We start from the raw sequence: 27,453 nt of genomic DNA on the forward strand, positions 1-27,453 counted from the left end.
CTGCAATGCATGCATAACTCCAAACTGCAATGATTTCTGTTATGGGGCAACCTGGAAGCTTTGACCAGACTAAGGATCCCTTCACACTGATCTCTGCAAAAGCACACGCACAAGCCACCTTTGGCTTAAGTGGCTTATCAGGTGGGTAAAGAGCAAGGAGGCAGGGAGAAGGCTGCCTTTGGGCATACTGCAGGCTGCCTGCACAGGGCAGGAGCCATTCCCGTCAAGCCTAGACTCTCCAGCTGTTCTCGTGCAAGCAAATGACTATCGGAATCTATATGATAAATGCCTTTCACGGACAGAATTAAACAGACAAATGGATGGATGCATGGACAGACAGGGAATCAGCAGGAATGCAAAACAGAGAACAAAGAGCAGACAAACAAAATCTTAGAGGGCGGACAAGGCTGTGCTGTGCCAGGGAAGTAACGGAGATCTGCGCAGGAAGCTGCAGGGGCGTGCATGGGAGCCCACGCATCTCTGGGCAAAGGGAGGGAGGCAGGGAGCAGAAAGCAGGCAGTGGCTCCGGGTCCCTTCTGGCTGCCTGCACTTCAGGTTGTTTTACAGTTGATTTATACATGTAACAGGCAATGTTTCTCTGCTGTCACTGACATTAGGAGCTGAAATGCTGCAGGGATGAATGGCCATTTGTCACCACAAATGAAGTCTGCTTGCTCCTTTTTTTTTGCCTTTCCATTTTCAGCTGGCCAAGCAGAGGGCAGCGGGGAAAGGGCGGTAGCAAGGAGTGTGCTGGCTCGGCAGGGCAGGTTCACTGTTCCTCCCGGGTTATGAAGGAAGCCCCTTCCCTTTGCCTACACCCACCCGACCATGCACACCCAAGGGGGGCTACCAGGTAAGAGCTTGCTGGAAGATGCGCAGCCAGCCCAGGGTCTTCTGGGCTGCTAGGAGTATCTTCTCCTTCCCTAGGATGTTGGGCTGGGCAGATCATCAGCGATCTCCCATTGCCTTGGCCCCCATGGTTTTAGCTGCTCACCTCCCTGCTGGGAAAGAGCTGCAGGCGCTGCTCTGCACTGCCAGCTGTGTTTGGCCACCACTGGCAGGAAGCCTCCTGCCATCCTTCAGTAACTGCTGGTCCAGCCCATGCACTCCCCTGTTCATCCCAATCTCACAAACCTCCTGGTTTGTCCTTAGCACCCTGGAAACCCACTGGCCCTCCAAATGCTGGCACAAAACCTGCACTTATTTGCACAAAGAGGCATTTTGCAGCACCGAGCGGGGGGGGGGGGGGGACACACGACGATGATGACAAGAGTCCCCTTTCATGAGGACGTCATTCAGCGGCCACCAAAGAAGTGCGCAGTCCACATGGTTGGCCAGGCTTTTGTCAAAAACCCATCCCTAACCCCTATGGGTAAATACCCCTGAAGTGCTCCCAGGCAAGCAGAAAAGAAGGAAAAAAAGAAAAGGGAGAATTTATTAGCAAGGAAAGCAGACTTTTTTGTCTGTGGCACGTGGGACAGTTGGAAAGGCACCATGCAGTCGTGCAGTGCCGTGGAAGCAAGCAGAGGGCTGAATCTCGAAGGCGAGTGGCAGCAGCGGGAGGAGCTGGTACTTTATGAGGATTGTTAAAAGTTTGGGATCAGCTGGGAGGGCAATCTGGATTTCCACGCTAATTGCATCCATTCTGATTTATCATAGAAGATTCAACTCCTGGCATTCTGCATTCGCTCGAAATGCTGGCATAGCTGGAAGTTGGGGAAAGAGGAGACGCAGTAACAATCTCATTGTTTAGTGTCTGATGGCCTGACTAGCTAAGCATCTGCTTGAAATATTAATAACTGTCAGATGGGAACAGCTCAGGGGCTCTATACAGTTTCACACCATCTGTTTGTAGAGTAAACACACTTACGCACAGGCGCATACACCCAACCCTTTTGTCAGGGCTTTTATTCTCTGGATCGGCATGCCTGTGTGGAGGGGAGACTGGGGGCTGCATCCCGGCAGAGCGGGGAAAAGGGAGGAGCCGGGAGGGCAGCCTGAGAGGGAGCCAAGCTAAACCAAGTACGACAAACGATAGCAGTAATAACACATCCAAAGCCTAGCAGGGGTTTCGATGCTCTCCACTTTGATATCTCCTGTCCCAGAGCAGCTTTGCTTCTTTCTTTGATTATTTTTCAGTGCAGAGTTTTGTTCTGGTTCTTGCTATGCCCCACACTGGCACTGATATAGACTGACGGTGCCTTCACACACCTGGAAACATATCTTCTCACCATGGATTCTGGATGCTTCCACTAACCCACATGGGAGTGACAAGCCTTACGGAAATGCCCCGCTATTGTCACCGCCTCTGTCTGCTGCACCACCATTCTGCTACCAGCCATTTAATACCACACTCTGCTAAATACAGTCATTCCCCTCTTTTTCCACCCTTCACCCTTTTATTGGCTCAGTTGACCTCAATTTTGTTGAGGAAGTTGGTGCTTCCAAACAAGGCAGTGAGAAAACCCACGCTGAAAGACAGAAGTTGGGTGTTCACTCTCACTGATGAAATGACCAAATTCAGAAGGTACCAGAGCATCTTTTCCCATAAGCAGTAAGCTAAGAGAGAGGCAGTGGATATGTGATGAGACTGAAGTACTCAGTGGATTGCACGCAGTGAGGAGGAGGGAGAAGCAAGACCATGACCACTGCGATCAGTGTCTGCAGGAGAAGCTGTTGTCTGCATATGAGACCTATCAGTGCAGGACATTCCCCAAGTTCGCAATGTGGTAGGAACCACACATGTCTCCCAGAGACCAGGGAAGGTCAAAACATCTGCTCCAAAAGCCCATGGGAGGGCTACAACCCACCGCTAGCATCTCCCACCACTCCCTTACCAGGCTCCCCAGCCCATCCCTTGGTGACGGGCACCATGGAGCCAAATGCCCGCCAAGGACTTAGCAAAGAGAGCCAGGATGCTCCTACTCACATGGACCTGAAGGACAGTGGTGCCCACGGTGGTGTTCTCAAATAGGCTGACGTTGTACAGAGCCTTGCTGAAAATAGGGCGGTTGTCATTCTCGTTGATGAGGTAAATCTTCACACGCGCGAAGCCAACGTGGTCTGGGACACTCTCATTTGCAAAGAGCTGGGCAGAAGTGGGAAACAAAGGACAGGGTTGGACACACTGTCTGCAAAGCTTGGTAAAGTTATCTATTCTTTTTTAATGCAGAAAACAACGCTCTCCTGAGCTCCATGCTCAGTGCTAACCACCAAAGCCTAGCTGCTCAAAAAACAGAAGCAACCTCTTTCCCTCTCCCCCAGGAGCTGCTCGGCTCTGGGTGACCTCAGTCCTTAGGTGAGTCAAGCATCCCCGCACCACCTGCCCTGAACAGTCCTGGCCTTTGCCTGGCAAACTGGGGAACCAGGACCTGCCACCCCACTGCAACCTGGAGAAAGGCTAGGAAAGCTTTTGCTCATCTTTCTCCATGGGTGGTATGAAAGCGTCTCTGCAGGACCGGTGTGGTGTAAGCCTGCTTTGTCTTCCCTGTGAATTCACGGCTCAGGCAGAGAGCAAGACAAAGCTGGAGCAGGAGGCTGGGGAGAGCTTTGGTGCCTGATCGGTGCACTTAAAACTAAGTTTTATACTCTATAAAGCCTTTACAGCCCCATGACATAGCAAGGGGGAACATGGTCTACTTCGGCTCTTGCAGCAGAGCTTTCAGATCTTGGAAACAGGGAGAAGATGCAGAGCAAATCTCTTCCCCCACATCCTCCTTTTCTTTATTATTTCCATTTTTTGGCCATTTTGTAATGCTCTGAAGTTTCATCGTGTGGATTAGAGAGAGGAGAAGCATGGTTTCTGATCACTCATAGGTCACACTTAAAAATATGGCCATCCCATAAAGCAAGAGGTGCAGCCTTACCGAAAATTCGTAGCGAGGAATGGTCTCAAAGTCCAGTGGCACCGCCACACGGACGCGGATGTCTGCCTTCCCCTGGATAGAGGTCGGCGAGATGATGAAGTGGTTGGAGTTGTTGCCCACCAGGTAAACCTCAAAAATGCTGTTGGGTCCCTGGGAAGGGAAGAGAGGAAGGTTGACAGTGACAAAGGAGTAAGGACCAGGCACAGTCCCCAGGTAAGGCTGGGGGCACCAGGGGCAACCTGGAGGCAAGCGCAGGACAAAAGCACTGACCCTGCTGCAAAGCCTGCGCATCAGGTGCAAACTTCCAAGCGCCAGCAGCTTGGGTACAGCCTTTTGCCTTCAGACATGCAAAAATGCAATTATTGGAGACGTAGGGGAGCGTTTCTCTGCTTGGGTTTGGTTAACCGAGTGATAGGGTTTGGCACCGACCTTAAGCACTCTTTGTTGCATTTTATTATGCTTACTGGGTGTACAATGCATGTGATCTCTACGAATCTTCTTTTCACGTGCACCCGTTTTATACAAAATCTATGTGCACATGAAAGGAATGCATCCCTGGGATGAACCTGCACTGCACACAGCTGGAGGGAAAATCCTTTTTACTGTTCAAAGAGCCACACACCGCACAGGGTATCACACACCTGGATTTCATTGCCTTGTGCTGCGGTCCCAGCATGGGTACCTCTCCCATGCAGAGGGCTCTTTCTAGTAAGGCAGCTCAAACTGTGAAGTGGAAAACTCCTCTTCCCCCAAGGCTTGGCCAGCAAAGCAGCAGGACCACCAATATACTGACAGCAGCACTTTAGGACCCTCGCTCCAGGCACAACAACCCTTCCCGAAGCACGGCCCAGTAGAGCACGTGAAAAACAAGTCCAGAAGCTGCCAGAGCTGAATTTCCAATTTTTCTCGAATGACCTCCCACCTATCAGAAAAAGGGACCAATTAAATGCTCGAAGGGGCACTAATAGCGAAAACTGGCTAAGTGTGACCACTGAGAACCAGTGACACAAGAAGAATTCCCTCCCCTGCACCCCCCAGCAGCCTGTGGAGCTGTGGGCAAGCTGAGCATCTCTGATAGGAGCAAGCCCCAAAGGGTACCCACTGCCCCAGGAGCCCAGAAATGCTCAGCTGGTGGACGGCAGGGAGCCAGTATCCCTACAGAGAGAAGAAAAGGGACCTGTCTTAGGGCAGACTTAGCTCCTTCCAAAAGCTGTTTTGCTGGCCAGCTGGGAAATGCCAACCTCAGCACAAGTGAGGGATGCTCCCTGACACTGGTACAGAGCCTGGGAGGAAGGGAGCAGATGATACAGAGAAAGGCAGGAGGAAGCATCACTCCCCAAACCATATTTCATACCCTACCCTTCAGATGCCAATTTATAACAAATGAACATTTTCCACCAGCAACAAAAAGCCATTTCACTGAGGAATTTCTCCCCAGCTCTAGTGTTGAGCCCTTGGTGTCTCTCCCAGGGCCCGGTGCCCTCTCCACAGTACATGAAAGCACCTTTCGGTGCCCTCCCCACAGTACACGAAAGCACCTTTTGTGGTGGTGAGATGCGAGGGATTTTCTTGGAAGCAGGAGAGAAGCGAGTTTGTTGGAGCCATGAGATAAAGGTTGAAACATCAAAAGAAATCCAAGTATTTGTGGGAAGAGAGCCGGGTGGATTAATTCCCCTCCAGCTGGGGAAGGAGATCAGCCTCCAGATACCCACCATCCCTAATTAGCAGCCCCTCAAGTGCCTCAGTCTCCCCATGTGAGGTCTGGAGAAGGGGAATACATCTGCCTCTCGGGAGGGCTGCTGCAAGTTGCCACTTATATATTTATTCGGCTATTTATTTTTTTGTTTCTGCCCCCATGCTGCTTTCCTTGCTCCTGGTTCCCGGAGCCTGCGAGCCCCCTGTGGATGGCTGAAAGCAAATCTGAATATTCAAATTGTTATCAGCTGCCCAGCAGAAGGGGCTGGCTCAGCCCGGCTCACAGCTAGTACCCTCTCTGCTCTGGAGGAAGCCACAGGGAGCTGCTTACATTTTCCTCACCCCTTCCTACCTGCTCCTGCCACCCAGAGCAAACAACGGATCTGAAATGTGTTCGTGAAGAAGAAAACCAAGCGCCATCTCCCCGGGCTTGCAAAGGTCCTGGTGTGCAGTGGTGGGCTCACGGCCGAGCATCATCTCTTTGCGGTGCCAAGGACAAGCATGGGACGCACTGGTGTGCTATCGGTGTGTGACCTGCTTTACCTGCTCATTTCCCCCCTCCAGCCTCCTTACCCACCGTCTCCTGTACTGCTCAAGTTTCCCCCCCATCACTGAAAACAAACTGGCTCCTTTGCCTTCCCTTGGAGGCATAAATAAATGAGCAGCCTGCCAAGGCTTAGCAACCCTACAATAATAAACCCGTCTGCATGCGCTTTCCATCCGAAACAAATTGAGCCATAAAGAAACAGGCTTCGGAGGGAAGTTCGCTATTGCACAAAGCTGGGACACAGCCGCACATTTCCCAGCTCATCTCATCCCGTGCCAGCGCGTGGGGCCAGCACTCACTATGGCTTGAGGCTGCTGCCCGCTGCCTCCTTCCCAGCAATCAAACCTCCTCCGAGCCATAGCCGGCGCCGCAACTGATGGAAATTTCATGTCAATTCAGCTAAAAGACAATCGTAGCTGCAGTTGGGTGTAATTATGACTTTGTTCTTTGCGTGTGTACTCCTCGGAGCGTGTAATAGGAGCCGCATCGTGTCCCTGCTGCCACAATGCCAGCATCAACCTCATGCCGATACTCAAGTTCCAAAAAAGCAACCACTTACTGATCTACCCCAAACGCTTCATAGTAAAACAATTTGTGACAGGCCTGTTTGCCAGCCCCACATACCCAATATCCCCCTTAAAATCCAGGGGGTTGGAGCAGAGGGAAGACCATCCCTGGGCACAGCCAGCACAGCACGGACCAGCGGGTAAGGGCAGAAGCTCAGGTGTGAGGCTGTGAGATGCCAGGAGGTGGGTATGTGCATCCCTCCAGAGGTCACAGGCACCATGTGGGCCCTGCTTAGGCACCTGCTACGAATCACGGCCAAATATTTGCTCTCCCAACCCACAAGACACACTCACAGGGCATGGCTCACCACAAATCCAGGAACCCCTTTTCACAGCGGAAGGCCAGGAGCAGCCACAGCAGCTGTTCCAGCTTTGACTGAGGATGCATCATAAGCTTTATCCCTGCTTTTTCACCCAACATCGCTCACTGGCTTCATCCATCACTCTTGCTCCTACTCAGCCCCTTTCTCATGGGAGTGCACATAGAAATGCTTCAGAAATCATTCAGCCTTCCACCAGTCAAAGCAATTATTTAGCATCACTTACCAGTGGCTACACAAAAAACTCAAAGTGAAAAAAAAATAACCACCCAAACCCCTAGACAATCAAACCACCACTTCCTCAAACATACCATTCCCTGAAATCACCAAGGTGCACAGGTAGGTTGGTGGCCTGCAATCATTTTCAGCACAAAGTGAGCTTAGATTTTGGAAAAGCAGCCTGGGATCCTCAGTTTTCTTCTCTTCATGCCGACACAGTACAGGGCTGCCTTTGGTTCTCTCTATCCTAGCTCAGCTGCAGCTTGCTTTTACAAAAGGGACAGCCCTGTCTTTCTGAAGCATAAAATCCAGTGTTAACTCCAGCTTTCCTCCCAGCCACTTTCTAGGCACAGGCTATTACCTACAAAAAGCTGAGGAGTGTTTAATAGCTCTCATTCTGGCAAGTTTGCAAAGAAAGGAAAGTGCTAAGAGTTCAGGAGTGGTGGAGGAGGAAGGGGGGGAAGTGTTTTTTTTAAAAAAAGTAATTAGTGCCTCTTTGTATAGCTTGGATACCTTATGCCTGGGGTTCTAGCTAGTCAGAGACAAATAATGCTTAATCCTTCCTTTGAAAACACACGGCATAAAGAGGGTTATTCTCTCCACCCACTTCAAGGCATTTAACTCGACTGCTCTGAATAGCCTCTCCAGAGTTGCCTGCCTCTCTCCCACTGCCCAACCAGCCAGCCCAGGCTCCCAGCACCCACTGCTCACCCAGCACATGAGCATGACAGTATCAATAACCCTTCGGAGGGCTCACTGGGCACGGCTGCTCGTCCCCTGCATCCCTAAGGACCCCACTGGGGTCGTGTGTGATGCAGGATGCCTGGAGCAAAACGGTCCCCTGCCTTTCCGATCCTCCTCCCCACGCTGGCAGCCCTTTTCTCCTGTCTTTCTGTCTGTCCAAAGTGTCAGTCCTTTCCCGCTCCCCCACTCCTGGAGGAGTTTTCTCCTTCCCCATTCTCCCCAGGTTATCTGCTGAATTCCACACACGCCTGCACAGACGGGATCAATCCGAGGCTGCCTCGCCTTCAGCTTATCTCTGCTCCAAATGATTGATTTTCCCTCTTTAAGGGTAATTTGCTGGTGAATTCCATGTATTGCAAAAACCCCTGTGAAATCTAATTCAGCCCGACTGGCAGCTGGCACTTTTGGGAGAGAATACTCGAGTGCCGTCAATTCCCCTTTACAGTTCCTTGCTGCGTAGATCATATTTATAGTGCGTGTGTCTGTCATATGCATATATATGCTACGGATGATTCATATATTGCACCTGCACACACATGGGCACATATGATATCCCTATGCGAGTCTCTGATGTAGCTTTAAGCAACAAATACTGCATATTCCCATGGACTGTATTTTCTTTTTTTTTAAATTCCCCATTTATCTTCCTCAATATGCTTATTTTGGAGAATTGTTTCAAAATTATTCTAAAATGTCAGACCATCATACTTGCGCTTTATACAGCCTCTGCCCGTTTCTTCTTCTTCAGTCAACCGCATCAAGGAAAATCAAGTGAAAACCATGGTAGAAGAGCTGGTTTCTCTGGCGTGTCCTGGGGAAGTATGCTGCCATTTCTTTTAATATCCTTCTGTACATCCTCTGATGATAGGAAGCTCACATGGGGGATGCCCTGCTCCTTCTCCTACATGGCCAAATCCTTGCCTTCTCCCTAAAATACTGTATCGAGCCACCAGGCTGTAAAGTACCAGCATACCCAGAGAGGATATCCATGTCCCCCATCTCAGCCAGCCCTAGAGCAGATGAGCTGGAGCTAATCAGCCCTCCGAATTAATGTAAACTTATTCCACAGCTCAAGGCTCCTGCTCTCAACCTGGAAACAAACCTTGCTGCAAAAATGGATAATTCAAGGCTTTAACCTTCCATCTCATACACAGATTTTATTTGCCCCTGCTGATCTATTGCAACATGAATGAGAGGAGAATCCAGTCTCGGTGCATATAGATACCAGTCTTCTGTGGTGTCCAGTTGAGAACAAGCTCAGTCTAAATACTGGGAAACTTCCACAGATTTTCTCAAACAGCTTTAGAAAGGTATTCAAGTGGTTTTCTGACTGTGTGGCAGAGAGAAAAACTCAGCTGCACAGAAATTAACACTTTTTTCTTGGTTCATAGAAGGCCAGGTCCAAAACCCTGTGCAAACCCTGCGTACCAATTTCTCCTGTGTTCAAGTGTTTTCGATACGCCATAGAGACTGCAAAAAGTAAAACCAGCACAGCTACATGAAAACCTCTTGGCTGCACCCCAAATCCACATCTGGGTTGATCTCAACTCAACCTGGGTGCATCCTCTTGAGATGCTCCCATCCCACCTCCCACCCCCAGCCAGCTCCTCTTGGAGCAAGGCCATGACCGTGTTTGAGGGATGGCATCTGGGAGTTTGCAAGGGACAAACTCAGAGGAACAGGTTTCTCCTTGGAGGCACTCTGCTTAGATACCTTGTCTGAGACATTAACACAGCCGAGCTCCAGAAAGGCACTTAAACACAGAGGTAAATTCAAGCGCATGCTTTCAAGCGGTCTTTCAAGCATTGCATGCGACAAATAGGTTTTTAAGTGCTTTGCTGAATTGTTTAATCTAACTCCTTCAAAAAGCAATCATTTAAGTTTGTGCAAAACATACCAGAAGAAAGACAGACCAAAACACCACCATAAAAAGGCTGTGTGGACCTAGTTACAAAATACCTTCTTGTTTAACAGCCTCGGCAGCCCACACAGTGTGTTTTAAGGGCCAGAGGCACGTGGACACCCCTTTCCCCAGCTCTACAAAGACACAACCAGAGCATGATGGCAAACAGGTTCCCCAAAGGCACCCAACCCCACAGGACCCCCACGTGCAGCAAGGTTCAGGTGTGGGCTGCTTCATCCAAGTAGGACTTCAACAAGTATGAGGGCTGAAGGAACAGCATCAAAATTTGCCAGAGGGGCCAGAACAGGCTGGATGGCTCGGCTCAAGAAAGAAACCAACCTGCCAAGGGGCTCTCCCAGGACTTAACAAGATAGTTTGGGAGACAGGAGACAAAACTTGAGTAAAATGATCTTCCCAAAGACTGTAGGCTTTGATTTCATGTGTTTGTATCCACCTGCTCTCATTTATTTATTTACCTGCTCTCCCTGGAGAGTGTATAATTGTCTTCATGTTTTCCTTTGCCCCTTACACAAACAAATCATGCCATCTCCAGCATGAAGGCCGTGCTGGTGAAACAGCTTCTGTCAGCCATGTCCTCAGGCACATCCCTGCATGAAGACCTCGGTACTCGCCATCCCATCCCTTCACTTGTAAAAGCCTCTCATGAGGTATTTGAGCATCCAAAATATCACTGTCAGGCAACTATCTTCCCATTCTGTAAGTTTTTTTACTGAAAGTTTGGGGGTCTTGGGACTTCTATAAATACTCTATCTGGGAAGCAATGCTAGAACAAGCCACTGCAGATGCAGTCCCACTTTCTCTCACATCTTTTTGTGACCTGGGTATCCTCTTCCCAGTTTTCTCCCCTAAAGTGCTACCTTGATGGTTAGTCCAGTTGCAAGCATCCACAAAGGGAAACAAGAAAGGTCCACCACAGGATAATGCAGAAAAAGAACCCAAACTGCTTATAATTCTCCTCCCTCCAGATATTCCAAGACATCAGCAATCCTGTGCTTCTTATCCGTGAAAATAATGCTACAGTCAAAGCAATCCGTGCTAACATGATGGTCTCCAAAGACGCGTACAGTAAAACTTCTTCAGACTCTCTTAGCACAAGAGGTCCTCCCTCTCAGCAGTTTTCAAAATCTCAGCCAATTCTTTTGGGGAAATCTCAGGATGTTAAAGAAATACATCAAAAGAATGAGTCTATTTTTGCTGGTGTGATCGGGAAGGCAAGGCTATTTTTTATTCTCCCATTTTAAAATTAGCAAGGCTGAAAAGTGAATTCTTGAATGGGAGTCACTCCAGTAAAATGAGCTTTTAACCAGAAATAATGACAGATCCTTCATCCTTCTGGCACAAACAGAAGTGTTACAATGCCCTTCAAGAACGGATCTGCTGACATCTCTCAGAAAGCACGACAGCGGCTCTATTCAGAAACTATCTTAAGCATCTGTCATATCCATATCTTCTTTATTAGCAATTGACATTTTCAAGAAAAAACAGTCTCTTTATCTGCTTAATAGCTCATCTGCACCACTTCTGGCTGAACTCATAACTCTTGGACGGTGACATCATGTCACAAGTAGATTATTAGTTCCGTGTCATAATCACTTCATATGAAAAAAAATGGGATTTCTGGCTGGCTTTACAAGATGTGGTGAACTCCACCCAGGGCTGGGGAAAAGCAAATCCATCATTTCAGCCAGCAAAGGCATCTTAGGAGATTTTGGGGGCAGGGGGAGATGTTCCATTTCTTATTCCTCAGTGCTACCACACTGTCTACCTGAAGCATCAGGAAAACATCCTGACAATGCCATTTATTCTCACAACCCCTCTCCCCTCATCTCACTTGGCCTGAAGAGGAATAGGGATGGCAGAAGCCTGTAGCCAGAGCCTTTCCAAGGGATTTTGGAAAGTTCACCACGAGGTATCAGCACTTGTTTGAAGCAGACACTACGCAGCGTGGCAGGGTTGGAGGGTACCAGCACACAGAAGCAGCCAGATGTGAACTGCACAAGTCAAATAATCAGAGTAATTGAAGACTGCAAGCCCAAGGCTGGGAAACACGCTGCAGTCCCTACGTGGCACGGACCAGCGCACAACAAATAGGAGCTCCATTAACACGAGGGAGGCACAAGCCTACAATGCTCCCAGCTCATTTGCAGTTACGAACTGGTATCTCGGTGCCCTCTACACTTTCTCCAGCCCCATGCCATTGGGTATCTCTTACCTTCTCCCTGACAGCAGCGGTATCTGTCCCCATTGGGGCAGAAAACCTGGAGGTCCTTTCCTTTGCGTCCCTGGCAGGTCCCCTGACAGCCCAGCAGAAAACCTCCTCCCTTTCTAAAGCAGACTGGCAAAGGACTGACCGACAAGAGCCCTTGGAAGTGGGCAAGAATCAGCATCCCACACAATCCTATTTTCTGGCTCTCAGTGGCTGTGCAATCCTGACTACATTAAAGCACACGCTGTGCCTATGCTTTGGGGAGGGCATCTGCACTCAGGGTACCGAGCAAGCAGAGCAACAGCAGCAGTAAGAGCTGAATTAAGTGGGTATCAGATGCTCCTCATCACAAGTTCCTCAGTGACTCATTCTTCCCTGCACTTCCCAAAACCACACCAGCGCTACCCAACAAAGGATGGACAGAAGCCCCTGCAGGAGGGGATATACCTCACCTCATCTTTGTCCTCCACCTGGATGAAGAGGGGAAGGGCAAAGCCCACTTGGGCCAGCTCTGTGATGGCCACGCTGTACTCCGAGCTGTTGAACTCAGGTGCATTGTCATTGACATCAATGACTAGGATGTTGAAGGTAGTGGTGACAGTGGCATTAGAGGGTGTGCGGTCATCGTTCAGCTCTGTCCCCTGCAAGGAGAGAAAACAACAAGGCAGCCTTTATTTTTCAAAGGATAAATGTAAAAGAAAGTGTGTATGCCGTGACTAGAGACTCTTGCAGCTTTTGCTTCTTCCACTTTGCCAGGGAAGGATGCTCAGCTGGTTCTGGCATTGCCCCTTAACCCTGAGCACCATTCCACACTGCTGACCCATTAACACACACACACGGATGTTGACCCAGCTCTTCCATCACCCACACATCAGACTCACAGCACTCTTGCAAGCCTTCCCAGCGGTTTAACATCTCCCTTGGGATGGCTTTGGCCAGGTTCTCACTTGCCCCTATCATGTAACAAATTGTCAGGGCTCAGAGTCATGCTAGGGGATGAGTAGGTGATTTCCCCGCCACAAGCATTTAAACCAGAAAATTGCCTTGTGAGATGTGGGGGACAGTCCTCAAAATAAGGGAAGCCACGATGGAGTGAAGAGCACTCCTATTTTCTCCTCTGCCATCTTCTGAGGTAGGACCAGGAGCAGGGAGCTAACTACCATAATGCTGCTGAAGGGACAGAAAAGTAGGGCAACAGAGGAAAACAAGATTTAGACCTTAAAATAGGTTTGGCAACATGTGTCTAAATACAGAGCTGAGTCATGACTCCGTATCACACCTCTGTCTCAAGAATCACTTTAATTTTGCTTTCCCAAAAGGAAAGAGTGCAGTTTTTATTGCCAGAGAAGCAAGACTTGTGAAACAGCCTTTTCAAGAAAAGTCCCTCCTCCTGTCCTTTGGATAATCTTGCTTTGCTGTGGGCACAGAAAAGCAACGCTAACACGACCCACATGGCTCATTGCTATTCACCACTTCTGCACACAACAGCAGAACAGGCTGATCTGAACAAGAAGCAATCCAGCTGTATTTTCACTGCATGCTCCAGGACGAGAGCAGCAGAGAACATTTTGGGTCCTAGGGATGCGGGACGCAGAGAGTTGGCATTTGCGGGAGGATGCAAAGTTTGTGGGGAGAGAAAATAAAAATTTATCAGATCAACAGAAATGTAGTTGGAACTCCATTATCATGCAGGCAGGAAAACGGGCAAGTTTTCAGGTTCACAAGCCTTTCCAAGATTAAACAGATATTTTTGTCCCTATTAAAAACAAAGTATTTTCCTTGTCTTGATTTCTGCCGAACTGAAACTATAAAAGCCCAAACCAAGAGATACCAGGGATGGATGCGGATCTCTTCCCCATGCATAAAGCCCCACAGTACGGCCCGCGCTGTAATTCCTTGTCTCTTTGACCCCCGACAAAGTACTGCACTTGCCCAAATGAGAAGGCGATGTGCTGGCTGCTGCCCTCCCAATCAATGACCCTTCCTACAATGCTGATTTTTCCCTACCCTGGCCCAGCAGAATCTATACTTCTAAATGTGTTTCCAACCAGCTGCCCAGCTTGGTATTGATTTTAATTACAGGGCTGTGAGCAGAGCTGGGAAGCTGCTCTCAGGTGGGGCTGGAAGACCACGCTCCAGTGCCTTTTCTTGACGAGGCAACTTTCAGCATCACTCCCTCACTGTGCCTGCTTGTGCTGGGTAGATGCAGTTGATGCCCTGTTATACCACTGCCTGGTGAAATGACAAAATGTACTTGTTTTTCTGGGGGTTTGGGGGGGAAGGGTGGGAAATAGGCACAAGTGGGCACAATTCAGGTGTGTGAACGTAGGTGCCTCATGCAATCCCAGGGTGCATCCATGCTGCCAGGAGATACAACTGCAGGCAGATCTAGTTGGAGACCAGGCAGGGCACCAAAAATGACTTTAAACATCCATATAGAGGCAATCATGTTTTGGGCCACCATACAAAGGGGCTGTGTTAAATATCATGCTTGGCTTGGCCAGGGAACAGCACGTCACAGCTACGGATGGGAGCAACATGTCCCAGGTCTGCACCTCCACCTCTTGAAGGAGTTGGCCCTGAGCAGGATGCCCTCCCCACCCTGCTCTGCTGGTGTGCCTCCTGGATGGAGGCGGGCTCACCTTCACTGTGAGGATGAATCCAGAGCTGTACAAGGGGTTTTCCCGGTCCAGTGGCCCATTCAGGGTTAAGGCTCCGCTGATGTAGTCCAGTGCAAAGATGCTGTTGGTGTTACCTGGGAAAAATATCAGGCAGTGTGAGCAGACCAGCTGGGACAGCCGATGCTGAATGGTGCTGGGGGTAACACAGAGGGGGAAACAGGAGGACGTGAGCTTCTTCTGCCAGTCTTTGTGCATGACCAGACCCAGTGCTTGACAGAGAGGTTTTACAGAGCAAATCCACTGCCAGGCCAGGAGCTCCAAGCTGGGCACAGGCTGCAGCGGGCTCTGTGAACCTCACACATTATCTCAATGTGCTTTAAAATGTAATGGCTGTAACAGTCCTCCTCTCCTCTCACCTGTCCCAGCTCAGGGCTCAAAACAGTGCTTTCCTTTCAATAGTCGATACAGTTGTGAATGCTGCAGGCAGCTGAAGAGTTTCAAAGGGTTTTAGTTATTAAAATATGCAACAGCACAGCCGAAACCAGGGCTGAATCCAGGTGCTCCCCTCCGAACAACCACCTGCATTTGCATGCCCACCATCTCCCTGGGGTAGGCATGGCCTCTTTCTTAAAATACAAGAGTTACGGGAAATCAGTCCAGGTTAATCAGAGGAAGGCACAGACAGACCAAGCTCACAAGTAATTCTTCATGTAACAAGCGGTAGTTTAACTGTGGAGCCTCTTGCCAGAGGATGCTGAAGATGATAAATGTCCACACTTATTCAAGGAGAGACTGGGGAGGTTAATGAAAGAAAAAAAATATCCATCAAATAACAGAGAAGCTCAGGAATTTTCTCAGCTGGACATATTTGGAGCCAGGGAGAGCATTAGAGTAAGTATTACAGGTACTTGCCCTGCTTTTATGCTCTTGCCAGATGTGTTGACCCCATGCAGCTGCCTTGCCTTCCTTTACTTGAGCCAAATTTGGCTTCTGTGCCAGTCCTTAGGTGCAAGCAATGAAACAGGGCGGCATGGAGGGCTGTGCTGCCTCCATGGACCATCCTATCCTCAGCTTGACTGCTCCTCTGGAATTAGACACCCAGAAAGGATTAAGACAACCCTTGACTCTCATGGCCAGCAGATGCTAAAAAGATAAATGTCCTGCACTGGGAATGCCCTTGGGACAGTCCCAGGTGCTTTTCCTGTCAGCCAGACAAAAGAAAGCAGTCGGTATGTGGAGCTTGGGATACCTGATGCCAGCCTGACACAATACCAGAGGTGGCTGCTGAATTAGTGATGACCAAGAGGTTATGCACAGGCATTTGGCCACCCATGCCACTCCGTCGTCTCACAGTATGCAGAAACCCCTGATCCAGCCCCAAACGGGAATGAGGAAACCCTGCAGGTATGCTATATTAATCCCAGACAAAAATAAAACCACTCCTGTCTTCTCAATATATCTCAGCATGAATGAAACACACACAATATTTGTCATTTCCCTGGAAGGGAGCTGCAAGACAGATCTGCTGCCACAAAAAGTTGTTTCACATAACTCAGAATCTACCTCACTCTGTTCCAAACCTCCATTTAACCATGGCTGCACCTTTTGCAGGATGGCCAAAGCTTCCAGGTCCGGCTCTCTCCTCCCTCCCAGTGCCAGGAGCCACCTGGCCTTCATTAGCTGCTGGCTGCCAGCATCTCCTCTCTCTCCCAGAGCCCGAAGTGACATAACACCTTTCTCCCCCATTACCAAGTTTTTATATCTTCCTCTTGGACTGAATGCCTCCCATTCCTGTCCTTGGTCCTCTCTTCTCTCCATCTGAAATGGTACACTGACTGCTAGCCAGCTTAATGAACTGATGCACGGCTACTTAAAACATTAGTAGCAGCCTCGCGGTTTTTTTTTAATCTAACTTTTGCTGCCATACATGAAGATCTCTAGTCTCCTCCCTCGGACGATTCCCTTCTTTTCATCTTGACTTCCCACCTTTGCTCTGTAATTTATAGCTGACCCTTCAGGAGACTTATTCAGATACCAGCTTTGAAGGACACTGCACAAGATGTATTGAATTGTGCTGCAAGGCATTTAAATGCTCTAGGATGCCATGTTGCCATGGCAAAGTTAATGCATCAGGGCAATCTTGGTACACTCCCCCTAACATAAAGTGTAATAAAATACCTTTCTAATCACAAAATACTGTTCTGCTAACAGGAATCTAAACATGAGGACCAGCAGATTTTCCTGGAAATAGGTCAAGAGAGCAGGAACTTGACACAAAGGACTAAACACAGCACTAAGCAACGTATCCTAAAAATGCTTGTGCGTTTCATATTTGACCACAGTCATTTTCTGAAGGATGGATGAATAAATTAGGGACCCAAATACCCTTCTAGGCTGCACATCAGAGGCTTTTCTCTAGCTCAGCCTCCCCAACATCGCTCAGATGGCAGATATGCATCTGACGCCCTCCGGGGTGCCTTTCTGCTAGCACAGAATTGCCAGCTTTGCAAATTAGCCTCAGAAGGGAAAGAGGTGTCTCCAAACTCGTCCCTCAGAGGCCTTTCATAATTTCATCTACAATACCTCTCCAACCACCGCTTCATTATTCCTCTGACCAGTGATCCCCACTGAAGTACTCGCACTGCCGAACAATGCACATTCCCCCAAGACACTTTCTTTGCAAAAATCTCTCTAATCATCTTCACATATCTTCACTTTCCTCTGAGCAAGGAAAAAAAGATACTGTGGGGGAAAAATAGCCAATTTTGTCTTTCCCTCCCCCCAGTCTCTTATTCCCTCCCCCTCTGTATAATTTCTCCGCTCACCCTGGTTCTTCTGTTACCTCTCAGGCATCTTCCTGGCCCACAAAGTAGCCAAGCCCAGGTTAAGCACAGCTTAGTCTGCAGCTGCTGGTGCAAATGGCTACACTGGCTGTCAGCTTTCAACCCATTTGTCCGCTTCACCACTCTTCCCAGCGCTTGCTCCCTCCTGCAAGTTCCCAGCCGGACACCCGCAGTCATCTGTGCCCAAGGTGGCCTCGGAGGCAGGTGGATGCCATGAGCTGAGCCAGCTTCTCGTCGTGCTGCCCCAATGCTCCAGCCGATGGCTTGTGTGGCCAGTGGCCAGCACTGCCTGCCAGGCATGTCAACAGAGCAAACTGTGCTTTGCTCACCACGGGTTTGAAGCAATACTACAGCGCACAGGCACGAGATAGAGAACAGAAAGTGGATGATGGAGCACCTTCGCAGGGATTTCAAACCCAGTCGAGATCCCCAGATAATACTGTTTCTCAGAGGACACAGAATGGCACAGACTTTTCTGTCTCCAAATCTGCACTCTGCAAACTGTTATAATGGCACAGACAGCAACTGTTGTGGCCACACTTGACAGGAAAGCCAAGTGACCTTCAAGAAAGGCCCCCACTACCCTCCCTCCTCTGTGTCCCACTCACATGCTTTCTTCATGAGCAGTGCTTGTGCCACGGCACACACATCCTTCTGCTCCACATCAGGCAATGAAACAATTGCTCACCTGGCTCAAGAGTTAGCAGCTGCTGGATGTGTCCCTGCTTGAGCCATCTATTGCCTAGCCTGAAGCCTGGTCTGAACCACCGAAGCATTTCTAGATGAAAACCAAGGACTTCACTTCCATGCCTCTGGTTTGAGAAGGGAGCCCAAGACCACACTCTGGCTTCTGCTAAACGGAGACTTCCCGACGAAGATGTGGCACATTCACAGACCCCAGGCAATCCAGCTCCATGGCACAGAGCAGGCAAAGCAAAGATGGCCTTAAGAAAAGCAGGGCAGGGAGCAGAAAATAAATGTGATGCTGTGTAGGAGGTGGCATCCACTGGTGTGGGACACCTCGTGGGAAGGCAAGCTCCACTTCTACCTCTCTGCTACCGCTGCAAACCTATAGAGCTGGAGACAGTGCGAGGCAGGGGACAGCAGGAGAGAGACCCAGGGTAGGAGTCAGAGCTGGGCAGAAATTCAAGGATGGGAAGGGAAAGGCTGAGCAGTGAAAAGGAGCGCAGAGAGAAGAAAATCAAAGCAGACAATGTTTTTAAATACTCAAAAAGACAGAGGAAAGGCAAGAACAACAACAAAAAAGAGAATTAATTCTAAGACAGCAATATAAATGCACTTCTGGCAGACTCATTGCTCTCACCTGGTGAGGAACAAGCTTGCTCAGGACATACAAGCCCAGTTTCTTGTTATGATATAGGTAAAAACAGAAGGAAACCTTTCCCATCCCTCTGTCCATGTGCAGGTATGAGGACAGCAGCTCCTACATCCAAGTGCGGCCAGGCAGGGAAGCGGGAAGACAAGAATCAATGCAGCGCTGGGTTGGGAGCAATGGGATGGATCACAGTAGCCCATTCAGAGTGTTTTTCTAGGCTCATTGAGGAACGGATGGTGGCATAGGCATAATTTTGGAGAAACACTGCTATAACAAGGGGTTTTATAGATGAGGGCCATAATGTTTAATTGCCCTCAGCGAATGCTCTCATAGTTTAAAAAGGCCATTAAAAATACCGGCTCAAACCCGGGGGTGGGGGGGAGGGGGAAGAAAAGGAGAAGAAAGAAAAAAAAAAAAAAAAAAAAAAAAAAAAAAAAGGCACTGATGTCTCCCCCTTCCTCCCTACTGCTTTGGCCTTTGAGCATCATTCAAATCCCTAGGAGGGAGAGATGGAGCTATTGCCCAGCTCTAGCAAAGAGCTACCTGTCAGCTAGGGGAAGCTGATTCCCCCATGAAGGAGAATTTTCCCACCCACCTCTACGCAAAGGGCTATTTGTATCAGGGAGGCACATCCTCGAAAGGCACCGGGCTTGCTAAGCTGCTGAACTTGGAGCGGATGACTTTCATGAGATGTGAAAGGGGAACCCATCACACACCTTGCACCAGATAATTTATTAATCAAAATGTGCTCCGTCAGGGCTCCTCGGCACCGAAATAGATGCTGTTGGATGTGGTTCATAGAGTCAGCAACAGACACAGTTATCATCATATAAATAGACCATCAGCTGCTGTGACCACCTCGCTGCTCTTCACCTTGAGTTTTTGCCCCTGTGCAACATGCAGGGAAGCACGCCAGGGCAGATACCTTGCCCCACACCTAAATTCAGAGGGAACATGTTATTTCCAAAGGAAAAGGGGTTATTACAACCTGAGCTTTATTTCTTTGCTCTGCATGAAATCAAGATGCTCTAGAAAACAGTGCCCATTTCTCCTGCACTGGACTTTTTTTCTCTCTTCTTCTCAGAAGATGCAGCTCTCTGGGACAACTGATTCAAGGCCAAAAGCTGCGTGCCGGCACTCCTCCGCATACGCCTGCTCTGCAAACAGGCATTTTTAGTATCTTCCCCAAAAGATTTAATTGCCCGTTCTAGCACAACTGGCAGAATTTCTGATCTTGCAGAGCCACAAAAGAAGCTCAGATTAAATGCTCGCATGGTTCCCTTTTTTAGAACCAAATGTACAGTACGAGAAAATAAAAGGAGAGATTTATCACCCAAGGTGCAATCCCCCTCCCGAAGCCACCAGGAGCTGTGGATGAGTATCAGAGAGGAGAACAGAGCCTGCAGAGTTTAAAGGTTCCTGTTCTGAGTGTAATTCATCACACGAAAGGATGCTGAGTCTTGGACGACCAGCACCATTCCCCCATGTCATCTAAAATGTGCTCGGTGGCTCAAAGGGAAGGCAAATCACCAGCACTGCCTGGCTTGCCTTTTTTATTTCCCAGCCTTTCCTCTTTCCATGAAACTAACCCTAAAACCTGCTACGGGAGAGCAGCCAACAGCTGGATTGTGAGTCAAGGCAGCGGAGCAATGCAGGGAAAACTACCATAAGTGTTTATTTCACTCATTTCTGTAAACGCAACACTTTAACCTTCCACCTGAGCTTGCAGAGGATTTTGTCCTAATAAATACGGTGCAGAAGGCAGTGTGCATTCCCAGACAGAACGGGCTGGTCCAAGCTGCCAGGCATCACTACCTCGGAGCAGCAGTTGCAGAACACACTCTCAGCCTGCATCCCAAGGATGCATACGCATAAAATTGGCACTTTCTTAAAAGCTACTGTGCCTGGGCTGGCTTGAGACCCCCACAAATCACCTCTCCTGCCTCTCCCACAGCAGTAGGCAGACTCGTCAGGAAGAACATGAAAGGAGTACGCTGTAATATGCCCGGTAACAAGTCTGAATCAGCTTTTAACATAAACCCCACATCTCCAGGCTCGACACCTTCCAGAAAAATCTTCTGTTAAGAAAACATCTAGGAACCAGTTGCTTTCTCTAGCCCCAACACGAACGGAGATAGCATAGTTCATTCTTCTCCAGCAGTTGCCAACACCTTGAATACACATTAAATCCCAGGAAGTTAAACAGGAAGTCTCAGAAATTAAACCAAAAATATGCTTTTGTTTCATATTTACACATAAACAGGAATGTATAGTTTTAATTACTGAAGGCCATTTGCTGGGGAACCACCTGCCATGCAAACCATTATCCCAACCATCTCTCTTTCCAGTGATTTCTGGATTGCCAGGGAGCCAAAGCAAGATGCCAGCTTGACGATGAAGCATCATTAGCAGAGGCGAGGAAGATGGGGAGCAACCGAGCCAAGAAAAGAGGGCTGTGGCCACGGCCACCATCTCTTTGTGCTGTCTCATCCCCTTGCATTGGCAGGGTGGGAAAAACAGCCTTTGATGAATAACTCTGTGTGAAGCACTTTTCCACCCATCAGCATGTCCTCCTACAGAAATGTTCTGCTATGATGACTGCCTTTAAATCACCCTGGAAGGCCCTCCCAGCAGGTGTAATTTATGAGGACTTTAACACCCTAGTAGTTCTCAGAGTGATCCAAATGGGGGGAAAAAGCCGGTGCGGTGTAGGCCAACTAGCAATGGAATATTTAAATTAGCAGGTCCTGTTTCCAAGGATGCTCTCTGATGTCCAGTTTAAGGGACTCAGGGAAGTGGTTTGCTTCGCCCTGCCTGCTTTATTAAGTCAGGTCAAAATGTGAAGGGATGTGCCAGCAGCTAAGGGCTGGGAGAGCTCTTCGGCCACTTAACCTTACCTCAAGGGCTTGTGCTGTGCTTCCAAAAGGCAGGTGGTGGGGGACTCCAGATCTGTTAAGACCATGTGAAACATGGTCTGAGAGCTACTGCACTGATTTTTACATTTTTTAATATATATATGATATTTTATTCCTTAGCAGGAAAACCAGAAGACAGACAAAGAACAACTCTTTTCAGACACATTTCCCTCTTGCTTTGGTAACTCACGCTTCTATTATGTTGTGCAAATAATGATTTTTAATTCATGCTTCCCTTGGGATGCGCGAGAATGCTTTGCCAGAAATAGCATCAGTCTCCTAAAACAATCAACTTTGTGGGGGTGGGAAAAAAAGCCCTAAGGGTTTGTGAAGAGCCCTGAGGACCAAAAGCCCCACACTCCCTCCCCTCTCTTCCCCTGCAGGACTTTCCAAGCCTCAGGAAGGACGTATGGATTGCCTTTGTGCAATCTCCCATTGCCCATCCATCACCACACCTGAAACATGTCAGGCAGGCAGAGACTGAAGTTCAGGCATCTTGCAGAGCCCCAGGACCCTTTCCTCTGGTTTAACCTTTTGATGCCTGCCCAAGTTGCACAGGTCACCTTCACATCTTCGTGCCAGGAGACATGAAGCCTCCTGACTGTCCTGGAAATAAATGAAACCCAAGGTTTGCTGCTAGTGAGCAAAGTGCGAGACTGTAATCTTACAATATATTTTCTTAACAAGGGCTCGCAGGCCAAAGTCCCCTTCTGCCTATTAATTAAACTGCCATTTAATTCACGAGGAAAATCCTCCTCTCAAAGAGCCAAAGGATTCCCCACAACCCAGGCAATGTGCAGCAGCAGCAAATGTGAAAACACACTGCCGTCTGCAGGCCTGATCCTGCTGAGAGCACCGGGCCTCTCCGATTTCCAATGGGAAAATCAATCTCTGTTAGACCAGAGAGTTCCCCTAAATGAAAAGCCTTATCTAGAACAGGTCGTGTTATACAACAAGACACTCGCTTTGCCTGGGAAATGAAAGATGATGAGGCAGAGTCCCCGGTACAGAGGCTATCTCCATAAATCTGCCAAAAAGGAACTGTGGATTACTTTGCTGGATTAATTATCTGTCCTTCAAACAGAGTCCTGACCTCAGCAGCTGAGCATCTCCAACCTGTCAAAGCAGCCAGGGAATGAGGAGGGAGGGCTTTGCAGAGCACTGGCCGCTGCTGCCTGCACCCTCCTTTTCACCTGAGAAAAGCAGCAGAAACACCGGTTGGAGCCACGACAGCCCCGGCACCAACCAGCCTGTCACACAAGGGGCTTGAATCGTGAGGCCACCATTTGGATTTCTTTTCCAAATGGCCTTCTGCAGGGCAGCGATCCCACTCCTGGCAAAGTGCGGGTCGAAAAAGCACAGGTATACGTGGGGCTGAAGCCTCAGATTGAAAGGAAGGAGGAGAAACAACTGAATGGCTTCACCCTATAAGACATGGAAATGATTCCCAGTGCAAGCAGGCAGCAGGCAGGCTCATCCCTGGCAGGACAACTAGCCAAAGCCATGACACCGCTAGATCAGTGCCCCTCCATTATTTCAGGCTTAACAGCTTTGTAAGCTGGCGGCATAAAGTTAGATCTTAAGTCTTATTTTATGTGGTTATGGTTAATCTTTTAGTTTTATTGTTTTCCTGCCACAGAAGGACCTTGTGCTGGAGATAGCTGTATAAATAAGAGCTGCTGCAGTATATCCCGAGGCTCAGCTACCCGAGGGATAGAGCTGAATAGGACACTGGCAATTCCAAATTAAATTTTATACCCCACCTCCAAATCATACCAATGCTTTAGATATTAATACCAAAGGAATGACAAATGGCTAGGCTGCTTTCTAGCTCTCTCACTGCTGTATATTCAACCCCAGATGGTAAAATCTGACCAGCCACGTGCGAGCCCTGTGCCCAAAGACCTGGGGCAGCTGGGCAGAGGCAGCATCCATCCCAGCCGTGAAATGGGAACAGCATCACCACCATCTCCCCTCACAGAAAGGAGCTTGAAGAGCCAGGTATAATTAAGACCTCCACCAGCCACTTTCACTTTTGCATACAGTCAGTTTCTAATTTAATTTACTTCCCCGTTCCCATATGTTAGGCCATTTTTTTTGCAAAATTGTCATAAAAAATTACCAGCTCAGGCACAAAATCTGCTCACTAACCTTTACCATTGTGATTGAGGATAATGATAAATTAATTAGGCTTTACCTGCCTACAAAAAAAGAATCACTTGCCTTGGGTGAACAGGATTTTGGAAGCACACTAGCTACTGGTTCCTGTGTCTGGACTCTCAGACTTCAAAAGGTAACATCTTCTTTCAAAAGCAAGCAGCAAATCATGGAAAGTATAAGAGAATGCCTTAAGCAGAGTGGAAGAGGTGCTCACAGCCCTACTGACTTCAGAAAAAAACCTGGTTGCCCCACAACCATGTTTTCTTTAAAATTTGCCCTCAGCCATGCACCTTGGCCACAGTCCGGCAGCTGAACAAAGCTGGAGAACTCCGGCTCTGGCAGCAAACTCAATTCAAGGTGGAAGCAAAGCATCCTGAAGCCTGGCTTCAGGGATTTTGGAAACCTCTGCCTTAAGCTAGAGGCGGGGTGAGGATGGGCAGGAGGCGACAGCAAGTGTCTGCAGCTGTCCCTCAGTCCATCCACGGGCTGATCCTTCCCAGCACCGCTGCTCTGCAAGGTGCTGCTGCAGTCAGGAGAAGGACTCCCGGCCAGTTACAAAAATACTCTGCAATTCTCATGTTTGGGCAAAAAAATAAATAAATAATGCAAAGCAGTTTAATCACTCTTTGATGTGTTCTGCCTGATTCTCCGATATGAGAGCTGCCCCCCACCAGGCAGGACCGGGAGCAGGGATTAAGCTCTTGGCATATGCAAGCAGATGCGAGGCTGTTTGCACTGATCTGCCTGCCTGTCACCCCACACCCCACCACCACCAGGCTCCTGGAGCATGCCTGGCTCCCTTCCACCATCCTGCCTGCCTGGCCATAATGGCCAGCCTGACAGCTACCCTGGCACTATGTGGGGGATGCTCACAAAGGGACATCATGACTATTTCGCAGGAAAAACAAAGATAGACGTGACAATAAGAGCATGCATGAACACTGCAGGTAAAAATCCAGGGTCCAAAGTTTTGTTTTCCTGATTCCTTGACCACTGGATAAGCAGAAAGCCTGTTGTGGCCATGAGTGGATTAATACATTTAGCAAATTAACCCTCTATAGTCTGCATGTTTTCTTCTGTTTAAAAAGGTTTAAGCCGTCAAATAAAGGCTCCTGGAAACTCAGAGCTGTTTGTATTGCACCAGTGCTGAAAAAGGAAAGTTAGATACCTACAACATAACCCATACTGAAACAGAAACAGCGGCAGTGGCCACCAGCAGATACGCAAAGGAAGGTGTATGAACAAGACAAGAGTGATTTTCCCAGCTGCTAACCATCTTCAGGCTTTGAGCTAGGTGAGGCTGCTGTAAGCTGAAGGCTTTTACCATCTTTACAGTAGTTCAGTGGCCTCTGCAAAATTAGCTTGAGATTTCAGTCTCCCTTGAAAAAGGGCCTGTGTCAGCCAAAAGAAAGTCCCTTCTGTGCTTTGGCCAGTTGATACCCACAGTTGGGGGGAATCTCTCACTTAATTCATGCCGGGGGAACATTAGAATAAATTGCAGGGGGAATTAAGAGGAATAAATAATCCTTGCATCTTCAAAGGCAGACTGACCTGGATACTTGCAGTTGGGATCAGTGGACTTGAAAGTCAGAGTGAAATCACCTTGACCCTGGAGGTTCATTAAAAGAATATTTGAAATGGCTGGGCTTTAAGGAAGAGAAACTGGGAAATTATTTCTGCACGTGTAGCTCAAAGGAGCTGCCAGCCAGCACCCAAAGCACGTGACACAGTGAGGAGAGGAGGCACTGCTGCCATTTCTTGCTGTGAAGATCCCCTCCCCAAATAAATGCCAGAAATAGAGTTACAACCCAGACCCACCGAGCTGGTCCCTCACTCCTGGGCTAACTTGACTAGCCTGTTCCTGGGGCACAGCCCCACCAAAGCAGCACCCGAGCGCAGGCCAGCAAGAATCCAAGTCTGCCTTGAACATGGCAGGGGCTTGCTGACCTCAAGGCATCTTAAAACAAGATGGGTCCAGCTCCAAAAATTGACCTTTCCAAAATGCAGCTATATTTTATCTGGAAACACTTGCACAGATCACCCTGCCCTGCGCCTGGCTCTTTTACCATCAGAAGTCACCCACAATCTATGGACCCAAAGGAGCCAAGCATCGCCCAGCAAGGATCCACAGGTGTCTGGCTACACCAGTTTTAGCAAGCTACCCACAGATGCTGGGAAGGGTTCCCCAGGCTTCAGAGCCAGTCCGCAAAGGCAGTATTATCACATGTACCTGTCAGAAGGCAGAAACCCTCCACCGCTTTAATTAAGCTTCATTCTCTAGCCCCCCTGCCTCCCAGCTTGCAAAGCACTGGCAATGCTTTGGGAAGCCAGCCCTCAGCATGGAAGCTTTTGGGAAACACTGCGGAAACTACCAGGAGCCATTCAGCTCGTAATCAGTCCCATTCTCTCCCTAAACAATAACCACTGCACCGCCAGTGAGAGTTTTACACCCAGCTCTTTACAGGTCTCCTCCATGGCGTTGTGTGAAGCGGAGCTGCTTGTGCCTCATCATTAGGCCTGAAAGGTCTCACTATCGGATATTGTCAAATTTTTTACAAATAACATCAGCTGCTTGAGGAAAGGGAGATGCCATAAACGAGGTGCTCTGACAGCGCTGAACGCAGAGAAGGCTTTTCAGAAGGGTAAAAGCTTTCAGCCATAGCAGTAGACTACAGTAATTAGCAATGCTGAATCAGAACAGCAAGCAGTACAGCCGAGGAAAAACTTAGCCAAATATGATTTCCCAGGCAGGGAACGTACAAAGACTTACTGCAGGGCTCCATCCTCCACCCAGCCCTGTTGGGCTCCCCACTGCGTCCCCCCATGACTTACCCGAGACGATGGTGTAGCCAATGCCACGGGGACGGCCCTTGTCCTGGTCGATCGCTGTTATCATCCGCACGGTGGTACCCTGGGGAGGGAGCGGAGAACACGTTAACAGCCACGCTGACCAAGCACTGCTGGGGCTCCCTACCAAGGCATGGCACCTTTTACCTTGGGCTTAGGAAAACCTGTCCAAGGACAAGGCATGTCACAGAAAAGTTGCATCACCTGCCTCTTGGGGCAGTTCAGGCTTACGGCTCATCACTCTTGTGCAAGCTGCAAAACTCTGCTAACCCGCCCCAGGATGCAGCTGGTGATGCTGAAGGCATGACCAGGACAACGTGTCTTCTAACTGAACCACTGAGCAGGATGAGCTTGACTCTGCATTAGGTTTGTACGAGGGCACGTCTCTGTAGGGACTGGAAAGAGCACCACCAGACTGTGCTGCTCATCCCCTGCCCAGAGGAGGAGGATTTGAAGCAAGGTCAGTGTGATAAGCACAGCTATCAGTGCTAGAGGAAGAAGAGGAAGGAGGAACTGAAGGTGCAGCATTGCCAAAGCCAGGACATGCCTCCTCACAGCATCGCAGCTACACGGGCAAAAGCATATGCTCCTCTGCCACAGAGATTTTCACTCTATAGTCCCTTGAGAACCAAAGGCAACAATTC

The 27,453-nt window shown here is 48.9% G+C and overlaps 1 protein-coding gene across 4 annotated transcripts in view; it reads right to left on the reverse strand.

Annotated features, from left to right (window-relative positions):
• CDH23 (cadherin related 23) overlaps nucleotides 1-27,453 on the reverse strand; it is a 213,657-nt gene that overhangs the window by 78,597 nt on the left and 107,607 nt on the right. For 2 of the 4 annotated variants that reach the window (XM_080401276.1, XM_080401277.1), the window contains 5 exons: nucleotides 26,795-26,873; nucleotides 14,730-14,842; nucleotides 12,540-12,728; nucleotides 3,867-4,016; nucleotides 2,930-3,088 (listed from right to left, as the gene is read on the reverse strand). In XM_080401276.1, coding sequence (XP_080257402.1) covers nucleotides 2,930-3,088; nucleotides 3,867-4,016; nucleotides 12,540-12,728; nucleotides 14,730-14,842; nucleotides 26,795-26,873 — 690 coding nt within the window. Of the gene's footprint in view, nucleotides 1-2,929; nucleotides 3,089-3,866; nucleotides 4,017-12,539; nucleotides 12,729-14,729; nucleotides 14,843-26,794; nucleotides 26,874-27,013; nucleotides 27,448-27,453 lie in introns of those variants that run through there. The other 2 variants (XM_080401278.1, XM_080401279.1) reach the window with 2 other exon arrangements.

Source organism: Falco punctatus, assembly GCF_963210335.1.
Source record: "Falco punctatus genome assembly, chromosome: 9".
NCBI classification, from domain to species: domain Eukaryota; kingdom Metazoa; phylum Chordata; class Aves; order Falconiformes; family Falconidae; genus Falco; species Falco punctatus.